Source organism: Hyperolius riggenbachi, chromosome 3 (genome assembly GCF_040937935.1).
Source record: "Hyperolius riggenbachi isolate aHypRig1 chromosome 3, aHypRig1.pri, whole genome shotgun sequence".
NCBI classification, from domain to species: domain Eukaryota; kingdom Metazoa; phylum Chordata; class Amphibia; order Anura; family Hyperoliidae; genus Hyperolius; species Hyperolius riggenbachi.
This window is the reverse complement of record NC_090648.1, coordinates 276,196,116-276,214,980: the sequence shown is the minus strand read 5'-3', so window position 1 is coordinate 276,214,980 and position 18,865 is coordinate 276,196,116. Positions and strand designations below refer to the sequence as shown.

The window sequence follows — 18,865 nt, the reverse complement described above, 5'->3', positions numbered from 1 at the left end:
TTAAGTTAGGTACATACAATGCGTTTTTTCGGTCGACTTTCCGTCCGATTGATTCTCCGCTCGAATCTCTTATCTTTTCTTATCAATTTTCCTTCACTACTATGAGAAATCGATCAGAAAAATGATCGGAAATAATATCAGACATGTCGGAATTTATCTATCAAACCATCTATCTGCCAAAAAAAAAACCTATTGTGTGTATCTAACATAAGAAAAACAGAGCATTGCAGGTCCCAGCATTTTTAAGTGGCATATTTAAATTGCTGCAGCAGAGGTAGAGATCAGCAATATATATAACACTGCTTCCTTCCCTTTATATACATATACATATACACACACCCACACCTTTGGTAGGAAGTGCAATGCGTGTGTGTGAATTGCATTACAAAGCACCATATAGAATATGTTTAGCATAAAGCATATTTAGATGTACAGTACATACTTCTTAAATTACAAAAAGATGGGCATGAAAATGTATTTGATTCATTGAAAGAGGAATTTACTAAATATAATTAGAACATGCACAGAACTTGTGAATAGTCACCCAATTACCTGATTGGAGCAGGGTTGTAATATGCTCTGAATCCCTGAATAAATGAGCCTTACCATACTGATATGTATTTATTGTAATCAACCGTGTGTGCGTGAATGGGTGCTATTAAGAGTCCTGTGGATGGCATGCCAGGCGTACTGCTGGGTGCAGTACTGCCACTGGGGTTAGAAAGCTTTAAGCAATGTAAATATTGACAAAAATTCATCTTGAGGCAAGATAAAGAATAGACAACTCCATTAGAAAAAAAATGTTCAAACTTTCAGGGGAGATTTTTAATAGCTTTATGTACGTATAATCCAAACTAGACTTTAGAATAATGATCACTCAATGTAATGAAATTATAACATACATTTTAAGAAATTCAATTTTCTTGAGTATAATAGAATGCTTCTCTCTGGAGGAATTCAGGTCAGTATATCTGGGATTCACTTGCAAAATACTGTCCAAAAGGGTAGCAACTATCTGGATGTTCAAATGGGAACCTTATGCATGAAATGCTTTGGAAATCCCCATGATAAAAATTACATTGTAGCCACACAATTCAGACAATAGTCTAGGCAAACTGTATATCACTGTATTTGCTCTACAGAGGTCATAAAAGTATGCAAGACTGTGCTACAGTGTTGCTCTCCAGAATGGCCACTAATGTAAGTAGCGCACAGTATGGATATGACATACCAACACATTTTTCTCTACACCCTTATTTATGAATACGTGCTCATGAATATAAGGTGTATGCATTATTCCTACTTCCTGACTGTGGACTTGCTTGTTTATACCTTGTTTTTGTTTAATTAGAGAAAAAAAAAACACCCAAAGTTCAGGTACACTTTAAGGACTTGGAAAGTCTATAATAAAGGCTGTTATAAATAGCAGTGCATAATCCATATATTATGGAGAGAAGGCCAAACTGGCAGCCACATTTTGTATTACACTGGACAGCCAGCCAATCTTCCTGACTGAGTTCCCAACAAAAGAAGCCTGCCAAAGCAACAGATACAGGTGAAGGATGACTTATTTCAGATCATTTATTCCCAGCAGGTTCTGTCAGCCTTAAAGGACTCTCAAGACAAAAAAAAAAACAAAAGCTAAGTATCTTTATTTACCTGGGCATTCTTCCAGCCCCTAGAAGTCATTTGGGTCCCTCACCGCAGATCTGGTCCTCCTCGGTGTTCCGCTCAGTGGGTCGGCGCTTGTGCGCATCTGAGTGCCTACGCCAAATGACGTGGGTGCTCGAAAGGGCAGATGTGTTGACCCGCTGATGGGTCGCCGATCCTTACAAGCAGCCAACAGGACTGCAAGGATGACCAAAGCTGTGGCGATGGATCCAAATTGCTAGTAGGGGCTGGAAGAAGCCCAAGGTAAGTTTTTCACCTTGGGAGTCCTTTAACTCATTAGGAGTACGCTTCCTGTAATTTAAAAGCTAGATATCCAATCATACACCTCAACTGCATTATAGGTCATTTTCTTTTAAAATCGGAATCCACGTTCAGGAACCTGTGGTCTACTAACAGTAAGCAAACGTACATTTAATAGTAGGCATAGGAGTTCAGCCTTTGTTGTGTTAGGTTTGACAGACTTTTGCCTTGAATTAGTTATTGACCTCAAACTGAATAATTATCGGTAAATCTAACAAAATATATATATGGCAAAAGACTAATAGTGCTACTGTGTTTACAAAGTGCAATATAAATATAATGGGAAGGATTTGGGCAAAATGTGCAAAAAGGACCGTAGGCAGTGGATTAAGAAGGTGATGCAATAGTGGCATGTGATGACGTGACAAAAAAAAGTACTATCATTTATAGAATCATGGAATCCACTGATAAGTCAAAATGACCAACATTCTTTTTAGCCACGACTGCTATAAACAGAGTACCTTCTGGCAGTTCAGTAACTTATTTTATAGTATATTTTTTAAGCTACACTAAAAGAATCTAAAGGACTGCTGTGAGTGACCGTTCTTTTAGGCAGTTTGATGAATGGAGCTCAGAAGAACAAGATACAGTCTATCAATTGATAAAATTAATAGTGGAACCCTCTAATAACAGAGAAAATAATGGAATTTGTAACTCACTGTAACATCATTAAAACTACAGCATCAAAAAGGTTTTAAACTGTAGCCATCAAAACAATTATAAAACCAAATTAATAACACAATCACTCAAATAGTATCACATATGCAAATCACAAGCTAGAACTCTGAAGTTAGAAACCCACAGCCACTGGTACTCCACAAAAGCATGTCACAGATTTCTAATCTCAATGCATCACATATTGAACCGTTTGCAATCTACCCAAGAAGCTGCAATTGGGCTGATCCTGGTCTAGATGGCTCAGTAGGTTAACCACCAAGCTGCTGCAATTGGGTGGCTGGTGAGGTGAACACTCAGACTGTCTAAGGTATTTACGATGATCTGACTGGAGTTAACATGTTCTTCGCACATGCAATACTAGTTTGGTAATTTGTCATTAATAAATTAATAGTTGGTTTTATAAAATGCTTTTAATGGATAAAAGATTTACAATGTGTCAGTCATTTCATCCATATTTCTCTCATTCATGACCTAACTGAAGCAATTTCACTGCTGTAATACAATGTGATTTTGATGACAGACTTCTTAAAATGAGTCATTTTCTTTTCGTTTTTCATAAATGACACACCAAATTGACTTACTAAACATTCAAGGCATGTCCCCTGGATTGTTTCATATGCAAGTCCATTAGCTAAATTATCTGGTCTGGTAGAATATCCCATGATGTTCAGCCCAAGATAAGCCTCTTCTCAACATGCAGTAGCTGCCATCTGGCGCACAACACGACCTTGCGCCCTCATGGGACTGTGACTTGAGATAGGCATTTTGTAAGTTATCTGGACACCGGGCAGAGCAGTGAAGACAACAGTATTAAAAGAAAACCAAGATCTGAGACCAATGGAAGCGGCCATATTTATTTCCTTTGAAACAATACCAGTTGCCTGGCAGTCCTGATCTTTCAGGTTAGTAGGGTCTAACTCACACACCTGAAACAAGCATGCAGCTAATCTTGCCAGATTTGTTAGAAATCTGTATGCTTGATCAGGGTCTATGGCTTTTTGTATTAAAGGCAAAGGAACAACAGGAAAGCCAGCCAGCCAATGTGCATTATTTAAAAGGAAATAAAAAAGTCAGCCTCCATATCCCTCTCACCTTGGGTTCCCTTTAATGAATAGCTCTGTAGTATATAAAATTTGATAATTCCTTTTAAAAATTCCACATTCTCATTTGGTCCAGTCTTTGAAGGCAATACTGTGTAGCTGGCACTGAAAGGATAAACCGGACAGTTCTTCTACTTACACAAAAACAACCATAACTTAAAAGTCCAAAAATTGTCACTTTTGCAGCAAAAGAAATAATCCTATTCAAGGTTGATGGAGGAGGCACACTGTAAAAGAATAATAAACATTACATGTAGGTTGAGGTCAGCAAATGCCTATAAAACAATGATTTACAATAACTTAAAAGCAAAACAAAAAATTAACTACAAAGCATATTAACATGGATAAGAAAACATTTCATAATGCATCTCAGTTGTCACGTTACCAATTTTCCACTTTAGTGAAAGTAAAAGAAATCTCATAGTTGCAAAATGATACAAGAAAAAACTGGATTAAAATGGGCAGTTAAACAGGTTATGGCATCTGAAAATTCCACCGCTGTACTTAGTTTAAATGTGGCGATCATCAATAGGTACTACAGCATAAATGAAGTACAAGCATAGAATCGTGATTGGTCATTGGTTAACATAAATAAGAATGGCTTAGGCGTAAAGCAAAAACACGGCTTTAGTGATCAGAGGCATGTTTTAAGAAATTTTACGTACACTTCTGTATTAAATACACCAACATTCAGGGCAAGTTCACATGACAGTTGGATGATGCTGTGCACAGTGTTAAAGTTTAATTCATAGCCATGTCAGTGCAGATACTATACATTGCTGGAATAGCAACAAAAAAAATGCTTGCAACACTGTGTTGTGCGATGCAACAGACAAAGGGAGAATGGCTCCATATAGACAATGGGTCTTTATGGGCCCATTCTGTACCATTTGTTGTGCATTGCATTTAAACACCACGGCAACTGGTATGGTGTAAATTGGCCCTAATAGAAAATGCTGAAAAGAAGCTTTTTATGCTTTCTCACTAGTCAAGAGACTTTAACGAATAGTTATGGTGCAGCTGAGAACCCTAACATGTAAAGCTAGCAGTTTAGATGACCCTTCAGTGGACCACTGTCCTTGTATTTGCCAGTAAAGCCACAAATAGCCTACCTATCTCAACAGCACTGACTACAGTCAGTAATACAGCTCTGACCCAGCGAGTCACCATAGTCTATAGGTGCGTACACAGGCACTACTAAATGCAACGACGGGTCCGCCGGACCCTCCCGCTGGGCGGTCTTTAGCCGACAGTATGCGCATGTGTATGCGCTGTCGGCGGACTGATAAGGCTGTTTCTGAACGATCCACTGAGCTCCTTTTGGAACTATAGTCTTCCTCCTCACATGACATCTGGCTGGCCTCGGTACTGGTGGAAAAACCAGGTGATTAGGTCACCGGGGGCATGGCCAATGCAGGAGGAGTGGGAGTAGGCTTGGCTGATGTTTCAAACCAGGAAGTCTAGCCAAGCACCGGAACTTACTGAGACTCAGTAGAGCCTCATTATTGCAATCAGCCAGTGCTGCAGTGGTAGCATGATCAAAGTATAAATCGAGGTTACTTCGTTCTTCCGTCAGACGACAGAAAAATTGTTTGACTCAACTTTAACCACTTCAGGATCGCAGGTTTTTTTTCCCCCTTAAAACCAAAACAATTTTTACATTTCATTGCTCCTCCCATTCATTCACCGATAACTTTATTGATACTTATCACACTGAAATGTGAAAAAAGTTTTTTTTACCACAAATTAGGCTTTCTTTGGGTGGTATTTGTTGCTAAGAATTATTTTATTTTTATATGCATTGTAAATGGAACAAACAAAAAAAAAAACAAAACAAAAAAAAAAAAAAAACAAAAAAAAAAAAAAAGGAGAAAGGGAAAAAAAAAATTATTTCTTCTCAGTTTTCAGCCATTATAGTTTTAAAATAAAATGAGCGTCGGTACATAAAACCCTGTTTTGAATGCTAGGTGTGTAATAAAGTCCATATACTGGAGCTCTGTGCATCCATGCAGTTAAATCACTCAGGTAAAGCTTCTGGTTGAAAGCGCTGCCATCTCTCCCGCTGTGCAAATTGAACGCAAGTATACTAGTGGCTATTTGCATTCATTGCTACAAATTTACTTTCAAATACTCCTATTAGACCTACCGGTAATGGAGTTTCTAAACGTCTTCCGGGACAACAGGAGATCTGGTCCCTCCTCCGGATCTGGGGAAACGATCAATCAAGAAAGCATTAAAAGCTCCCGCCCACCCTCATTCCTCAGTGCATCTACAAGTAGAACCTACTAGAAACCACCGGAAATGAAGATAGCAGAAAAAAATAGACACCCATCAGTGCTCATCCAACTAAGATAGAAAAAATAGAAAGGTGTCCCCAGCTAGGGCCGGGTTTTAGGCATTGTCCCGGAAGACGCTTAGAAACTCCATTACCGGTAGGTCTAATAGGAGTATTTCTCTAACCGTCATCCGGGACAACAGGAGAGATAGGCAAGAAGTCTTTTTAGAAGAAAAAGTCTCACCTAGGGAGGGACAACTGCTTGGAGCACCTTTCTGCCAAACGACTGATCCTGCTGAGATAATACATCCACTCTGTAATGTTTGATAAACGTGGATGCTGTCGACCAGGTTGCCGCTTGACAGATCTGTTGTATAGTTGCCCCTGCTCTCTCAGCCCAGGATGTGGACAAGGAACGTGTGGAATGGGCCTTAATGTTGGTAGGTACTGGACAGTTACTAGTCTGATAGGCTAAGATTATAGTTTGCCTAATCCATCTAGCAATGGTTTGTTTTGATGCCTGTTGCCCCCTATTTTTACCTGTATATAGTATAAACAGATTACTCGATTTTCTAAACTCTCTAGTCCTTGTCAGATATGACAAAAGAGTGCGCCTTGCATCTGAACAATGAAACTCCTTTTCTTTGTCATTTGAAGCTTTATCACAAAAGGAAGGCAAAATAATCTCCTGGGAGCGATGAGACTCCGAAGAAACTTTCGGAATATAAGCTGGGTCTAATCTTAAACGAATACTATCTGGACATATAACCAAAAAAGGGTCCTTGATCGATAATGCTTGTAGGTCTCCCAACCTCCTGGCTGATGTGATAGCTATCAGAAACGTTAATTTGAAGGAAAGGAGCTTAACGTCAATCTTATCAATAGGTTCAAAAGGGGGCCTCATGAGACAATTGAGAACCAAGGATAAATCCCATTGGGGAAAAATCTTTTGTCTAACTGGGGTAGATCTTTGAATAGCCTTGAAAAAATTCCTTACTAGTTCTTCCTGAGCTAGGTGCCTATCTAATAAGATAGACAGTGCCGAGCATTGTACCTTAAGAGTACTAGGCGCCAGCTTCATCTCAAACCCATCATGTAGGAAATCTAGGACTGAACTAGTCAGGTTCCAATCTTTGTTTTTTGTAGTACACCATGATAAAAAAAACCTTCCAAACTTTCCGATAAATTTTCTGAGTTACTGGCTTCCTACACTTCATGAGGGTTTCAATAACCTTTGAAATGGAAACGGAGCTCTCTCCGATAACCTCAACAGGGTTGCATACCAAGGCCTTTTTGGCCACATGGGGGCTATTAGGATCAATCTCACCTTTTCTTTTTGTAACTTTATCAGAACCTGAGGTATTAAAGCTAATGGAGGAAAGGCATAACATAGGTTGTATTGCCATGGGAGAGTGAGTGCGTCCAATCCCAGAGATCCTGGGCTCCTGTGCAGGGAGAAAAACCGATCCGTTTTTGCATTCTCTGGGGCTGCAAAGAGGTCTATCTCTAGCGTGCCGAAAATCTCTGAGACCGCACGATAAACCTCCGGATGGAGACTCCATTCCGACTGACTTATTTGCCGATGACTCAAAAAATCCGCCTCCTGAACTCTTATATGAACTGCAGATAAAGATAGAATCCTGAGCTCTACCCAACTGAAGATCCCTGAGGATAGAGACATAAGGTCTCTGGACCTTGTCCCTCCCTGTTTCGCCAGATAAGCCACTGTCGTAATATTGTCGGAAAAAATTAAAACAGGATTTCCTTCTATCATTTGTTGAAATGCTAGAAGTGCCTCCCAAACCGCCATCAGTTCTCTGAAATTGGACGATTTTATTCTTATGGTCTGGGACCAGGAACCCTGAGCGTGTTGCCCCAGAGCTGTTGCCCCCCAGCCCCATGAACTCGCATCTGTGAACATTTTTATCGGGTTCGATTGTCTCCACCATCTCCCCGCCTGTAAATTTTCCTGCTTTAGCCACCACCCTAGACTGACCTTCACTGGGTCTGGAATGGCAATTCGAAGATCCAGAGAACCTTGGGACTTGTCCCAATTTGTCAGTAGAACATTTTGTAACAGTCTGCCGTGAGACTGAGCCCATACAACAGCCGGAATTGCGGCTGTGAAAAGACCCAGAAGTCTCATAATTTGTCGAAGTGAGCACTCCTCCAACCCTAACACTTTCTCCACCTCTATCTGGATTTTAAGAACCTTCTCCTGAGGTAGAAACATTTTCTGTAACCTGGAGTCTATCTGGTATCCTAAACAGGTAATTCTCCGAGCAGGGATCAAAGCTGACTTGGCATAATTTATGATCCAACCTACCCGAGTCAGGGTCTATATAACAATCTCCCTGTGTGCCAGAATTAAGTCTTCTGTTTGTGCGAACACTAGGAGATCGTCCAAATAAGGGACAATTGAAATACCCTGCAATCTTAGCCCCTTCATCACCTCGGCCAGGACCTTTGTGAAAATCCGAGGAGCTGATGCAATGCCGAAAAGGTAGAGCTTGGAACTGAAAATGGCGAATCCGGAACTGGTCTCAGATCGCAAACCTTAAAATATTTCTGATGACCTGAAAAAAAAAAAAAAAAAAAAAAAAAATCGGTATGTGCAGATACGCGTCCTGAAGATCTATCGAGATAAAAAACTCTTTGCCCTGAAGGAGAGCCCTCACTGAATAAATACTCTCCATTCTGAATTTTTTGTAAACTAAAAATGGATTGAGGGACTTTAGATTCAGAATGAAACGAAAATCTCCGTTTGCTTTCTTTACTAGAAAAACGTGTGAATAATAACCCTGGAATTCCTCTACCTGGGGAACCTGAACTATTACTCTTTTGTCCAAAAATCTCTGAATTTCTGATTCCAGACCCAGCGCTTTCTTTGGGTCCCTTGGAATCTCGTTCACAAATCTCCTGTGGGGGGGGGAGGAACAGAAAATTGAAGACGGTAACCCCGTTTTATAATTTGAAAAACAAAAGGATCGGGTCCTAATCTTTCCCATTTTGTCAGAAAAAAAACGTAATCTGCCCCCCACTGGTAGAACGTCATTTGTTCTGTTTTGTAGGATTGGAATTCCCGAGCGTGAAGCCTCCTTTCCCTTTCGGAAAGGACCACTTCCTCTGCACAGTCCGATTTTTATTAGGCCATAAACTCTGATCACTAGCCGTCTTCTTGGCTACAAAGGGTCTTTTACTTTTAAAGACCTTCTTTTTATTAGGAAACTGTTTCCCCTTCTCCGCAGAACGAGATAAAACATTATCTAATGCTGTTCCAAAGAGAAGATTACCTTCAAAAGGAATAGAGCATAATCTATTTTTAGAAGTTAAGTCCCCCTCCCAGGTTTTCAGCCATATCGCCCTTCTGGCAGAATTAATAAGTGCAGTAGTGCGCGCTGTGATACGAACCATCTCAGTAATTGCGTCCGCCAAAAAGGCAACCGCTCTGAGAACCACTGTCAAAGAGGCCGCATAATCTTTAGGAGGAGCCCCTTTTTCAATCTGAGAAATCAAATTGTCCCTCCAAATTCTCAGATTGCTAGATATACATGTGGCTGAAATCCCAGGAAGGAAACCAAAAGCTGCTGACTCCCAAGCTTTTTTAAGGAGACCCTCCACTCTTTTATCCATCGGGTCTTTCAGGGTCCCCGCGTCCTCAAATGACAAATCTGAATCTTTTGAATATTTCGCTAACACAGCATCCAATTTGGGACATTTGATCCATTTATCAATGTCTGATTGAGAGAAAGGGTATTTCCTTTTAGATGATTTAGGAATAAACAACAGTTTCTTAGGATTCTGCCATTACGAAGAAATGATTTCCTGTAATGACTTATGGATAGGAAAAACCCTCCCAGAGGGTCTAGCTAAGCCTGAATAAAACAGATCCTGCGGAGTTAAATCAGCAACTGTTTCTTTAATTTGTTCCGTAGCATAAACCACTTTCAGTAACTCAGAAGATTCATCAGGAGAAAACAAATATCTCGGAGTTCTAAGTAAATCTTCCGTCTCTGAACCATCAGACTGCGGATGTTCACCTTCCTCTAAAGATATAATCTCTGCCACCTCTTCCCCTTCCTCCTCCCCCTCCTCAATTTCTTCCTCCTCCTCAGCCCCAAAAATGTCAGAGATGGAAGACTGCTGAGAAAAAACCCCCGAAGGGCCTGGGAGGGAAGTCGAGGAAGAACCAGGTAAAGGCTCAGTGGCTGGAAAAACAAAAGATTCTTTAAATTTGTCTGTTTCCTGCATCCTAACATTTACAGATTCCATCACCCCCGTTAAGATATTGGAAGTTTCTGAAGCTACTAAGGCATCTATACATGATTGACAAGCATTTTTAGAAACTTCCAGTGGAATCTTAGTGCTACAAAATCCACATCTTTTATATTTCTTTTCAGGGGCTGTAGCAGGATTTTTGGGCTCAGTCTTTGCCTATAAATAAATACATAAAAGGCAGTGTTAGCCCCTCAAACATCAGACCACATAAAACCTCCTCCAGAACGGAGGACTCACCCCACTAGAAGCCGCCGCCTGGGGCTGGGTCTGTCCGGAAGGCTGTGCAGCCGCTTGGCCTTCCATGCTGGTCTGTGCGCGCGGAGAACGCTAGGAACATAGTTACATAGTTATTTTGGTTGAAAAAAGACATACGTCCATCGAGTTCAACCACTTCCTCCTTCCTGGTCCTCCGCTTTATCCTCCCCTTTCCGCCGCGTTACGGATGACGTCAGCGCGCCACGTCCCTCCTCCTTGCGCCTGACGTCAGAGACCCGGAAACAGCTGCGGCGGTGATAGACGCTACGGCTATTCCTCCGTGAGCCAGCGTCTAGAAGGTAGGAGGCAGGGAAAAAGCGCTGTTCTCTCACGCTAAAGCGCGTTTCTCCCAAAGAAGGACAGGCCCCCCCAGGAATCCCCTCCGGAAAACATCCAAGGCCTGTCCTCCGGAATATCACCTCACCCTCTGGCAAGGTAAAAAAAAAATAACAAACGGGAGCTGCTTTCTTGAAGGGGTTTCCTGGAGGTAAACACAGATGAACTGAGGAATGAGGGTGGGCGGGGGCTTTTAATGCTTTCTTGATTGATCGTTTCCCCAGATCCGGAGGAGGGACCGGATCTCCTGTTGTCCCGGATGACTGTTAGAGAAAATTTTTTAGATTACAATTAGTACATAATTTGCATCTGCTTTGCATTCAAAGCATGTATTTAGCTCAGTGGGGCTTTGCATTGCCTCTGTAGGCTTACATTGCAGGTGCAGCCTTGAGCGCTATCATTTATCTGTATGTCTGTTTGATGAAATGTGAATACCATTTTATGATTAGCAGCTGAGGAATATTATGTTTTTATCGCTAGACTAGCGTTAGGTCTTCCCCGAGGGGGTACGTCACCACCATGTGGAAGTCCAGTAGGGAATAATCTGTGCACATATTTACTGAAGCTAACACCCCCTTTGCCTGTTTTGAATGCTAGGTGTGTAATGTAGTCCATATACTGGAGCTCTGCGCATCCATGCAGTTCAATCACTCAGGTAAAGCTTCTGCTTGAAAGCGCTGCCATCTCTCCCGCTGTGCAGATACATAAACCCCACACGTTTTTGTCCCAGTTATTACGCTTAAATTGTGTCCCTAGTCCAATGTATCGCAGTAATATTTTACCTGGAAGGGTGCATTTAGTTTAGTGATTTTTAATACTATATCACTTGTTACAAGACTATTTGCAAAGTTAACTATTATATACAGTGCTACCCATAATTATTCATACTCCTGGAAATTGACTTTGTTACTTTTATTCAACCAGCAAGTAATTTTTTGACGGGAAATTACAAATGTCTCCCAAAAGATAATAAGACAAATGTACAATAGGCATTATTGTGGGGAAAAGAAAAAAAAAATTCTCAGCTTTGAGCAAAAAGGGTCTAGTCCAAAATTATTCATACCCTTCTCAGTAATCAGTAGAAAAGCCTTTATTGGCCATTACAGAAATCAAACGCTTCCTATAATTGCAGACCAGCTTTTTGCATGTCTCCACAGGTATTTTAGCCCATTCATCTTTAGCAATGAGCTCCAAATGTTTCAGGTTGGAGGGTCTTCTTGCCATCACCCTGATCTTTAGCTCCCTCCACATATTCTCAATTAGATTTAACTTAGGACTCTGGCTGGGCCACTCCAAACCGTTAATGTTGTTGTCTGCTAACCCTTTCTTCATCACTTTTGCTGTGTTTTGGGTCATTGTCATGCTGAAATGCCCACTGGTGCCCAAGGCCAAGTTTCTCTCTGCAGACTGATGTTCTCTCTGCAGACTGATGTTGTCGTTAAGAATTATCATGTATCGCTATTTTTTTTCATGGTGCCGTTTACTGTGATTTGGTTCTCTGGTCCATTGGCTGAAAAACAAACATCCCCAAAGCATTAGGTTCCCATCACCATGTTTGACAGTGGGGATGGTGTTCTTTGGATTGAAGGCTTTTTTTTTTTTTTTTCTCTTTTTTTCTTTTACACCAAATGAATGAAAAATCATTGTGACCAAACAATTCGATTTTTTTTTTCATCTGACCATAACACAGAAGACCTGAAGACTTCTTCTTTGTCCAAATGACCATTTGCAAAGGCCAAGCAAGCTTTTGTGTGCCTTATCTGGAGGAGAAGTGGTGTCCTTGTTCTGCATCTGTGGAACCCAGCAGTGTGCAGTGTCCGTTGGATTGTCTGCCTTGAGACATTGCTACCAGCAGAGCCCAGATTCACCAGGATGGCCTTGGTGGTGATCCTTGGATTCTTTTTCACCTTTATTACTGTCCTCCTGGCCAGCACAGGTGTCACTTTTGGCTTCCGACCATGTCCTTTGAGATTTTCCACAGTGCAGAACATCTTGTATTTTTTAATACTTTGCACTGTAGCCACTGGAACGTGAAAACATTTACAAATAGCCCTGCAGCCCTTTCCTGACTTGTGAGCAGCCACAATGCACAGCCACAGGTCCTCCTCATTGATATCTTTTGTCTTAAAGTGGACCCAAATTAAAAATACAAGATTTCAGAAATAAAATCTATTTTCTAAATTATAATAATAAATAGCAGCCTTTTTTCAGCTGCATGATGACAAATATAAAATATTTTACATTTATTGGAGAAGCCCCTCCCTTCCTTTCATATTGCCGGGACAGAATCCGGCAAACTGGGGGAATAGCAAAGGAGGAATTGCAAATGGCTGCCACCTCTATAACCCTAGTTATGGAAAGAGAAGGGTGAAAAGCAGGCACTGAAATGCTCATAGGCTTGAAGGAGTGTTTATTTATCTTTGTATGTGTCAGAGTGGTGCAACAAAAAATTTTGAATTAAAAAAAATGTTTGGTTTGGGTCCGCTTTAAGGTGCGTACACACATGCGACTATAGTCGTTTGAAACGATCGTTCCCCGATCATTTCAAACGACGATCGTTTAAGAAAAAAGCAGCCAACGACCATTAAGTCTAACGACGGACGAGCTAGATCGTTAAAAACGAACGATCTAGCTTGGCGGATTTTTTCCAATGACGATCGTTTGCAAAAGTAGTACATCGTTGGAAAATGGTCGTTCGTACTAGGCTTCACATGAGCATTTCGCTATTTCTCCATGGAACTTTTCATTTTTATGCGCAAGCGCAATAGTTGCTTTACGTGAAGTAACGTTCGCTCTAACGATCAGATCGTTACACACACCTTTAAAAGCTAACTTTACTTAGGTCGTTCTTTCGTCGTTCACAACGAACGATCGTTGTCGTATGTGTGTACGTAGCTTTAGCCATGACTGTCCACAAACCAACTGCAGAGAGCTGCTATTTTTCACCAGTTGAGTTGATTAAAACAGCTGTTCTCAATAATCAGGGTAATTAGGATGCTTTAGAACAGCTTGGACTATTTGGAATGGAATAGAACTTTAGATTTTCCCACAGACTGACAGTTTGTGAAGGTTATGAATAATTTAAAAATTTTGGACTGGACACTTTACTGAAAATGTAATTAAAAGCTGAAAAATGTTTTTTTTTTCACAATAATACCTCTTGTACATAGTCTTATCTTTTGGGAGACACCCATGTCATTTCCTGTATATATATATAAAAAAAAAAAAAAAAAAAAAAAAAAAAATTGACTTGCTGGTTGAAAGAAGTAACTAAGTTTTGCCAGGGGTATGAATAATTATGGGCAGCACTGTACTCATGACATACATATTAAAAAAGTCCCTAAAGCAACCATTTATGTAATTTTTTTTGAAAAAAATGTATTTTTTAAGTGTTATTTTAGTAACTATGGGGCAGGGGTGGAAGGGGTTAAAAAAAAAGTTTTAAAAAAAATTCTATGTAAAAGTGTATAATGTTGTATTTGGATGCATTTTAACTTTTTGTCCATGAGATGGTGCTACACCAATATATATCCAACTTACCACTGATCTTATTTATTGGTGGTGTAGTATACAAGAGATGATTACCTCATAATTTCTTGGATATCTAAATTAATGTTCCAATTCTTCTCTATGCCAGGCACATGTCCCATCCCAACTACTCCGACAACGATGGATGGCACGCTTTCAATGGGTTCATCTGTGTACGTTAAAGAAGAAGATCTGTGGTGATTTTATAGCACATGAAAATAAACATATTACTGTTTCCCCCATTATTCACCCTCTTCATTTCTCCTATTTTCCACGCTCCCTGCTGCCATTAAATAACTTAATATAATTTTTAAACCTTTGGGCAAAATGGCTGCTATGTAAAGTGCTTCCAGGTCAGTACACAGTCTCCCTGTACTGCTGTGCAGGAGAGATGGGCTGAGCTGAAGCCACAAGAGGCAGATCTCCCTCCCCCTGCTGTCTGGAGCTTGCAGAATGGTCAGGGATGACTCATCAGATGACATGCAGCAGGGGGAGGGGAAGGCAGGGAGGAATAGCTGCTAGACTGGCTGCCTCTTCCTGCAGCACAATATTCATCTAACTAGACGAATAATTAGAAAGGAGCAGGAGAGCACAGCTGTTTCTACATGACACAGAGTAAAAAGATTAGTACTTATGAAAGGAACATATCTCTTCATGTAAATTGCATTTTGAAAATGGGCCACAGAACCCCTTTAAAGTAAAATATTAAGTCAGCGTTGAATAAGAAATATTTTATTATGTCTAGAGATGGTCAATGAGCTGAAAAGAATTCTGCGTTGATGCAGGATTATAGAGGTGCTACAGGAGGTGTGGACAATCAAAATCGAGTCTTTCAAAGACTGAAGGGCAGTCTGGTTCTGCAGTGAATTCTAAAAGATTTGGGTGTGCAATGATTGACATAAATACACAAACACACCCAGTTATGTGATACAACAAGGAAGGTTCTAAGTTTAAAATTCAGTCATAAATTCCCTATGGTATTTATGAAAGAAGAAAAACATTGGATAGAATTTCTTACCTTCAGAGGCACGAGGTAGTTCTGTTTTTTTAGCTGCCTGCTTCAGCATGTAAGTGAGATAAATGTCTCTCTCTGAGACTATGGTGCGATGGAGGTCAGGAAATTCACCAATCATTTCTGCCATCATCTGTTCCAATAAATCCTTCTGTTTACATTTCTCCACATCATCTTTACTGGAAAAAAAAATGAAATTACAGAATTGGATGGATGAGGGGAGAGGAGTTCACCAACATCACATGTGCAGGAACAGAGATTTCCTTACCTTATAGGATCTGACAAGGAGCACAAGCCCCAGGCAAGTTTGACCTTCTGCCAGACTGAAAGTGCAGCAATGGCTCTCTTGAATGTTACAGGAATAGGTCTATCTCCAAGGTATAACTTACAGAAAGGCACTTTCCTGGCCTGCAAGATGATTCACATATTGATATACATTATAATACAGATAATGTATGTATATTAGCATAACAGATGTGTTTGTTATATTAGCTTATGAAACTCATTGCTAAATCAGTTATTGAAGTGTTTTGAACACCAGTGTCTTTCCATGAATACCATTACACCATTAGATTCACTCTAATTGTCCTGGTGGTGGCATATTCAGATAAAGTCATCTAAATATTGTAACTCCACCCTGGAAAAACCTAAAAACACAGTTTAAATTTATAAAATACTGTATAACAGTTCCGCTACTGGGGCAAGAGGAGGCTAAGGGTGTATACACACACATCAAAATTTTGATTGGTAAATCACTGATCAATTTTAGCACCTCCATGTAGCATGAGGGCCAACATATTTCGAATACTATGAACTGATTGTGGAGGTAAGCTCTTATACTTCATGGAGGTGGTAAAATTGGCCAATCAAAACTGGATGTGTGTATTCACCCTAAGGGCCTGAGCACACGAGCACACTAGCATGCTTTTATGTCCACTTCTCAGCAATGCATCAATGTGAGGCCTCATTCACACAAGGAAATGCTGATGGCCATACAATTGAAATAAAACGCATGCGAATGCACAGCATCTGTGTTGCCGTATTTTGTGCTGCTGATCCCATTCACTAGTGAATGGATCTGCGTTGGGTTCTGCCAAAAATACATGCAGCAGTGTGGTTTTGCATTGCACTACAGCGCAGCGCATACAGTCTGAACATCAGACAGTGCAGTCTATGCACTTCTGGTGTTCTTGCCAATTGCACACTATGGGCCATATGCAGTTACATTTTTCCCCTGACTTTTCTCCTAGGTGATATTTTCAAACTGTTTAATAAAATGCCCTTTAAATCATCAGTAAGCAAAAAAAAAAAAATACTCAAAATTATTTTGATAGTACTTTTTCACTTACTTTTTGGTACTTTTACCATTGCAAAGTTCTGAAAAGTTATTCTAAAGCAAAGATGAAAAATTATCTCCTAGGAGAAAACTCAGGAGAAAAAAAGTGAATTGCATATGGCCCTATATGCACTGTCGAAATGTGCACAGCAATGCATATACAGTGTTCTCCCCAGAATTATTTTCCAGCCGGGTGGCATGAAATAGTAGCCGGGTGGCATGAAAAAGCAGCCGGGTGGGTAGAGATGCAAATGCAGGGCAACTCTGCTTACAGCATAGGAGGTGGTGAGGAGGTGAGCCAATGACAGCCGGGTGGTCACCAAATCTAGCCGGGTGGAGCACCCGGCTAAAAGAGCCTGGGGAGAACACTGCATATAGTGCGAATAAGACCTGAGAGATACTGAAAAGTGGATAGAAGCAGACACAAGCATGTTAGTGTGATTAGGCCATTAGAGGTCAGCTTATTGTCAGCCCTCCCAGAGGTAACAGAGAAATGACAGTACACACACTTATGTGGCTTTTTGATGGACAGAGGTTTCCTTGTAATAGTAAAAGTGTGTCAAAGTCTACATAGGAAAATTAAAGACCGAGGCTTGTACTAGCAATGCTGTGGAGCAGGCGTGACTACTTAACATTTAGTGACAAGAAGCGGTCGGCACCATCAGTAGTAATATAGCTCTTTTATTTAAATGGCAGCAATGACAGACACTGTTTCGAGCATATTGGCCCTTCCTCAAATTGCATAAGCCGTGACCATCAACTACACCACCGTGCACCTTTAAATACATACCCCACAGAGGGTGGACCAATCCCTCCACTCCGTGTGCGGAGCTGAGTGGCGGACCGGATGGGGAACAAGACACTCTAAAAACAGCTTGTGCATAATGTGCTATAATCGGGCAGCCGGCACTCACCATCATCCCATGCATAACGCCGTCATCCATGTTCCTTCTGCATAAGTCATGGCTACGCGACCCCATGGACGCATATGCCCATGTCACAGCGGAACACCCCGTGGGACAACCTCCCCGTGACGTGCAGGCATCATTGGGGCAGCTGCAGGAGACGTATTGGCTTGAGCCCAGCGTATCCATAGCAACTAGTAAACAAGTACTAAACATTAGGTCCACCCTCCGTGGGGTATGTATTTAAAGGTGCACGTTGGTGTGGTTTATGATCACGGCTTATGCAATTTGAGGAATGGCCAATAGACTCGAAACAGTGCCTGTCATTGCTGCCATTTAAATAAAAGAGCTATATATTACTACCGGTGGTGGACCGCTTCTTGTCACTACTACTATTGCCCCGTGAGGCACAGGGGCTGAGGTATTGGCACGCCAACCATTCCAGTGGGTGCTCCTCCACACCTTTGTGTACTACTAAACATTTAGACATGGAGATGCAGCGCAAAAATCCCTTGTAAACTTAAAGTGCTACCTCTAATTCACCACAGTTCAATGTTATCTTCAAATAAAAACAGGAGGAGATGTGCACATCATAATAAAATCTTTAACCTTTATCTAGGTGTCACATAAAAACAACGCTTCCAAATTCAAGCAAGGGTACCTCAAAAATGGAAGGAGGCTAAGTACAGAGAGGTTAACAGCCGTTTTGCATTAAGCTATATCGCTTTGTCGGGACTACAAATACTGTAATGGTACCTTCTAAAAAAAAAAAAAAAAAAAAATAAAAAAAAAAATCCAATAGCAACCCATTCCCAGGCACACTTGAGCAATGATGCTCTTCCCTCCTCCATGCATGTGCCTAGACACGTTCTGCACTGGTTTTTCAGCAAATGTTTTTGCCAGTCTTCAACACTGCAAGTATCCTGCATCCACTTCTCTGAGCACCGTCACTCATAGCAAAAACAAGGCAGCGTCTAATTAGTTGGGGTAAGATGGGGCTCTGAAAATTGTCTTGAAATTTCAAGTTCAAACCAAATTTTTGACCTTTTCATCAACAAAGCATCTTCTCCAAGCATCCCACAGTGCAATAAGGTTGTAGTCGAATCAGAAGATTTGGCAGCCTGGACATCTCGCATACACAACTGTGATGCCATGCACATGATAGATTATAGTCTTCGGTGGCCCTGACTA

General features: G+C 40.9%; 1 protein-coding gene across 3 annotated transcripts in view; it reads right to left on the bottom strand.

Moving 5' to 3' along the window:
- Positions 1-803: 803 nt before the first annotated feature.
- Positions 804-18,865, bottom strand: part of TRABD (TraB domain containing) — a 44,289-nt gene continuing 26,227 nt past the window's right edge. For all 3 annotated transcript variants that reach the window (XM_068276349.1, XM_068276350.1, XM_068276348.1), the window contains exons 7-10: positions 15,702-15,841; positions 15,440-15,612; positions 14,479-14,590; positions 804-3,976 (exon numbers count right to left, since the gene is read on the bottom strand). In XM_068276349.1, coding sequence (XP_068132450.1) covers positions 3,796-3,976; positions 14,479-14,590; positions 15,440-15,612; positions 15,702-15,841 — 606 coding nt within the window. In that variant the 3' untranslated portion in view covers positions 804-3,795. The remainder of the gene's footprint in view (positions 3,977-14,478; positions 14,591-15,439; positions 15,613-15,701; positions 15,842-18,865) is intronic.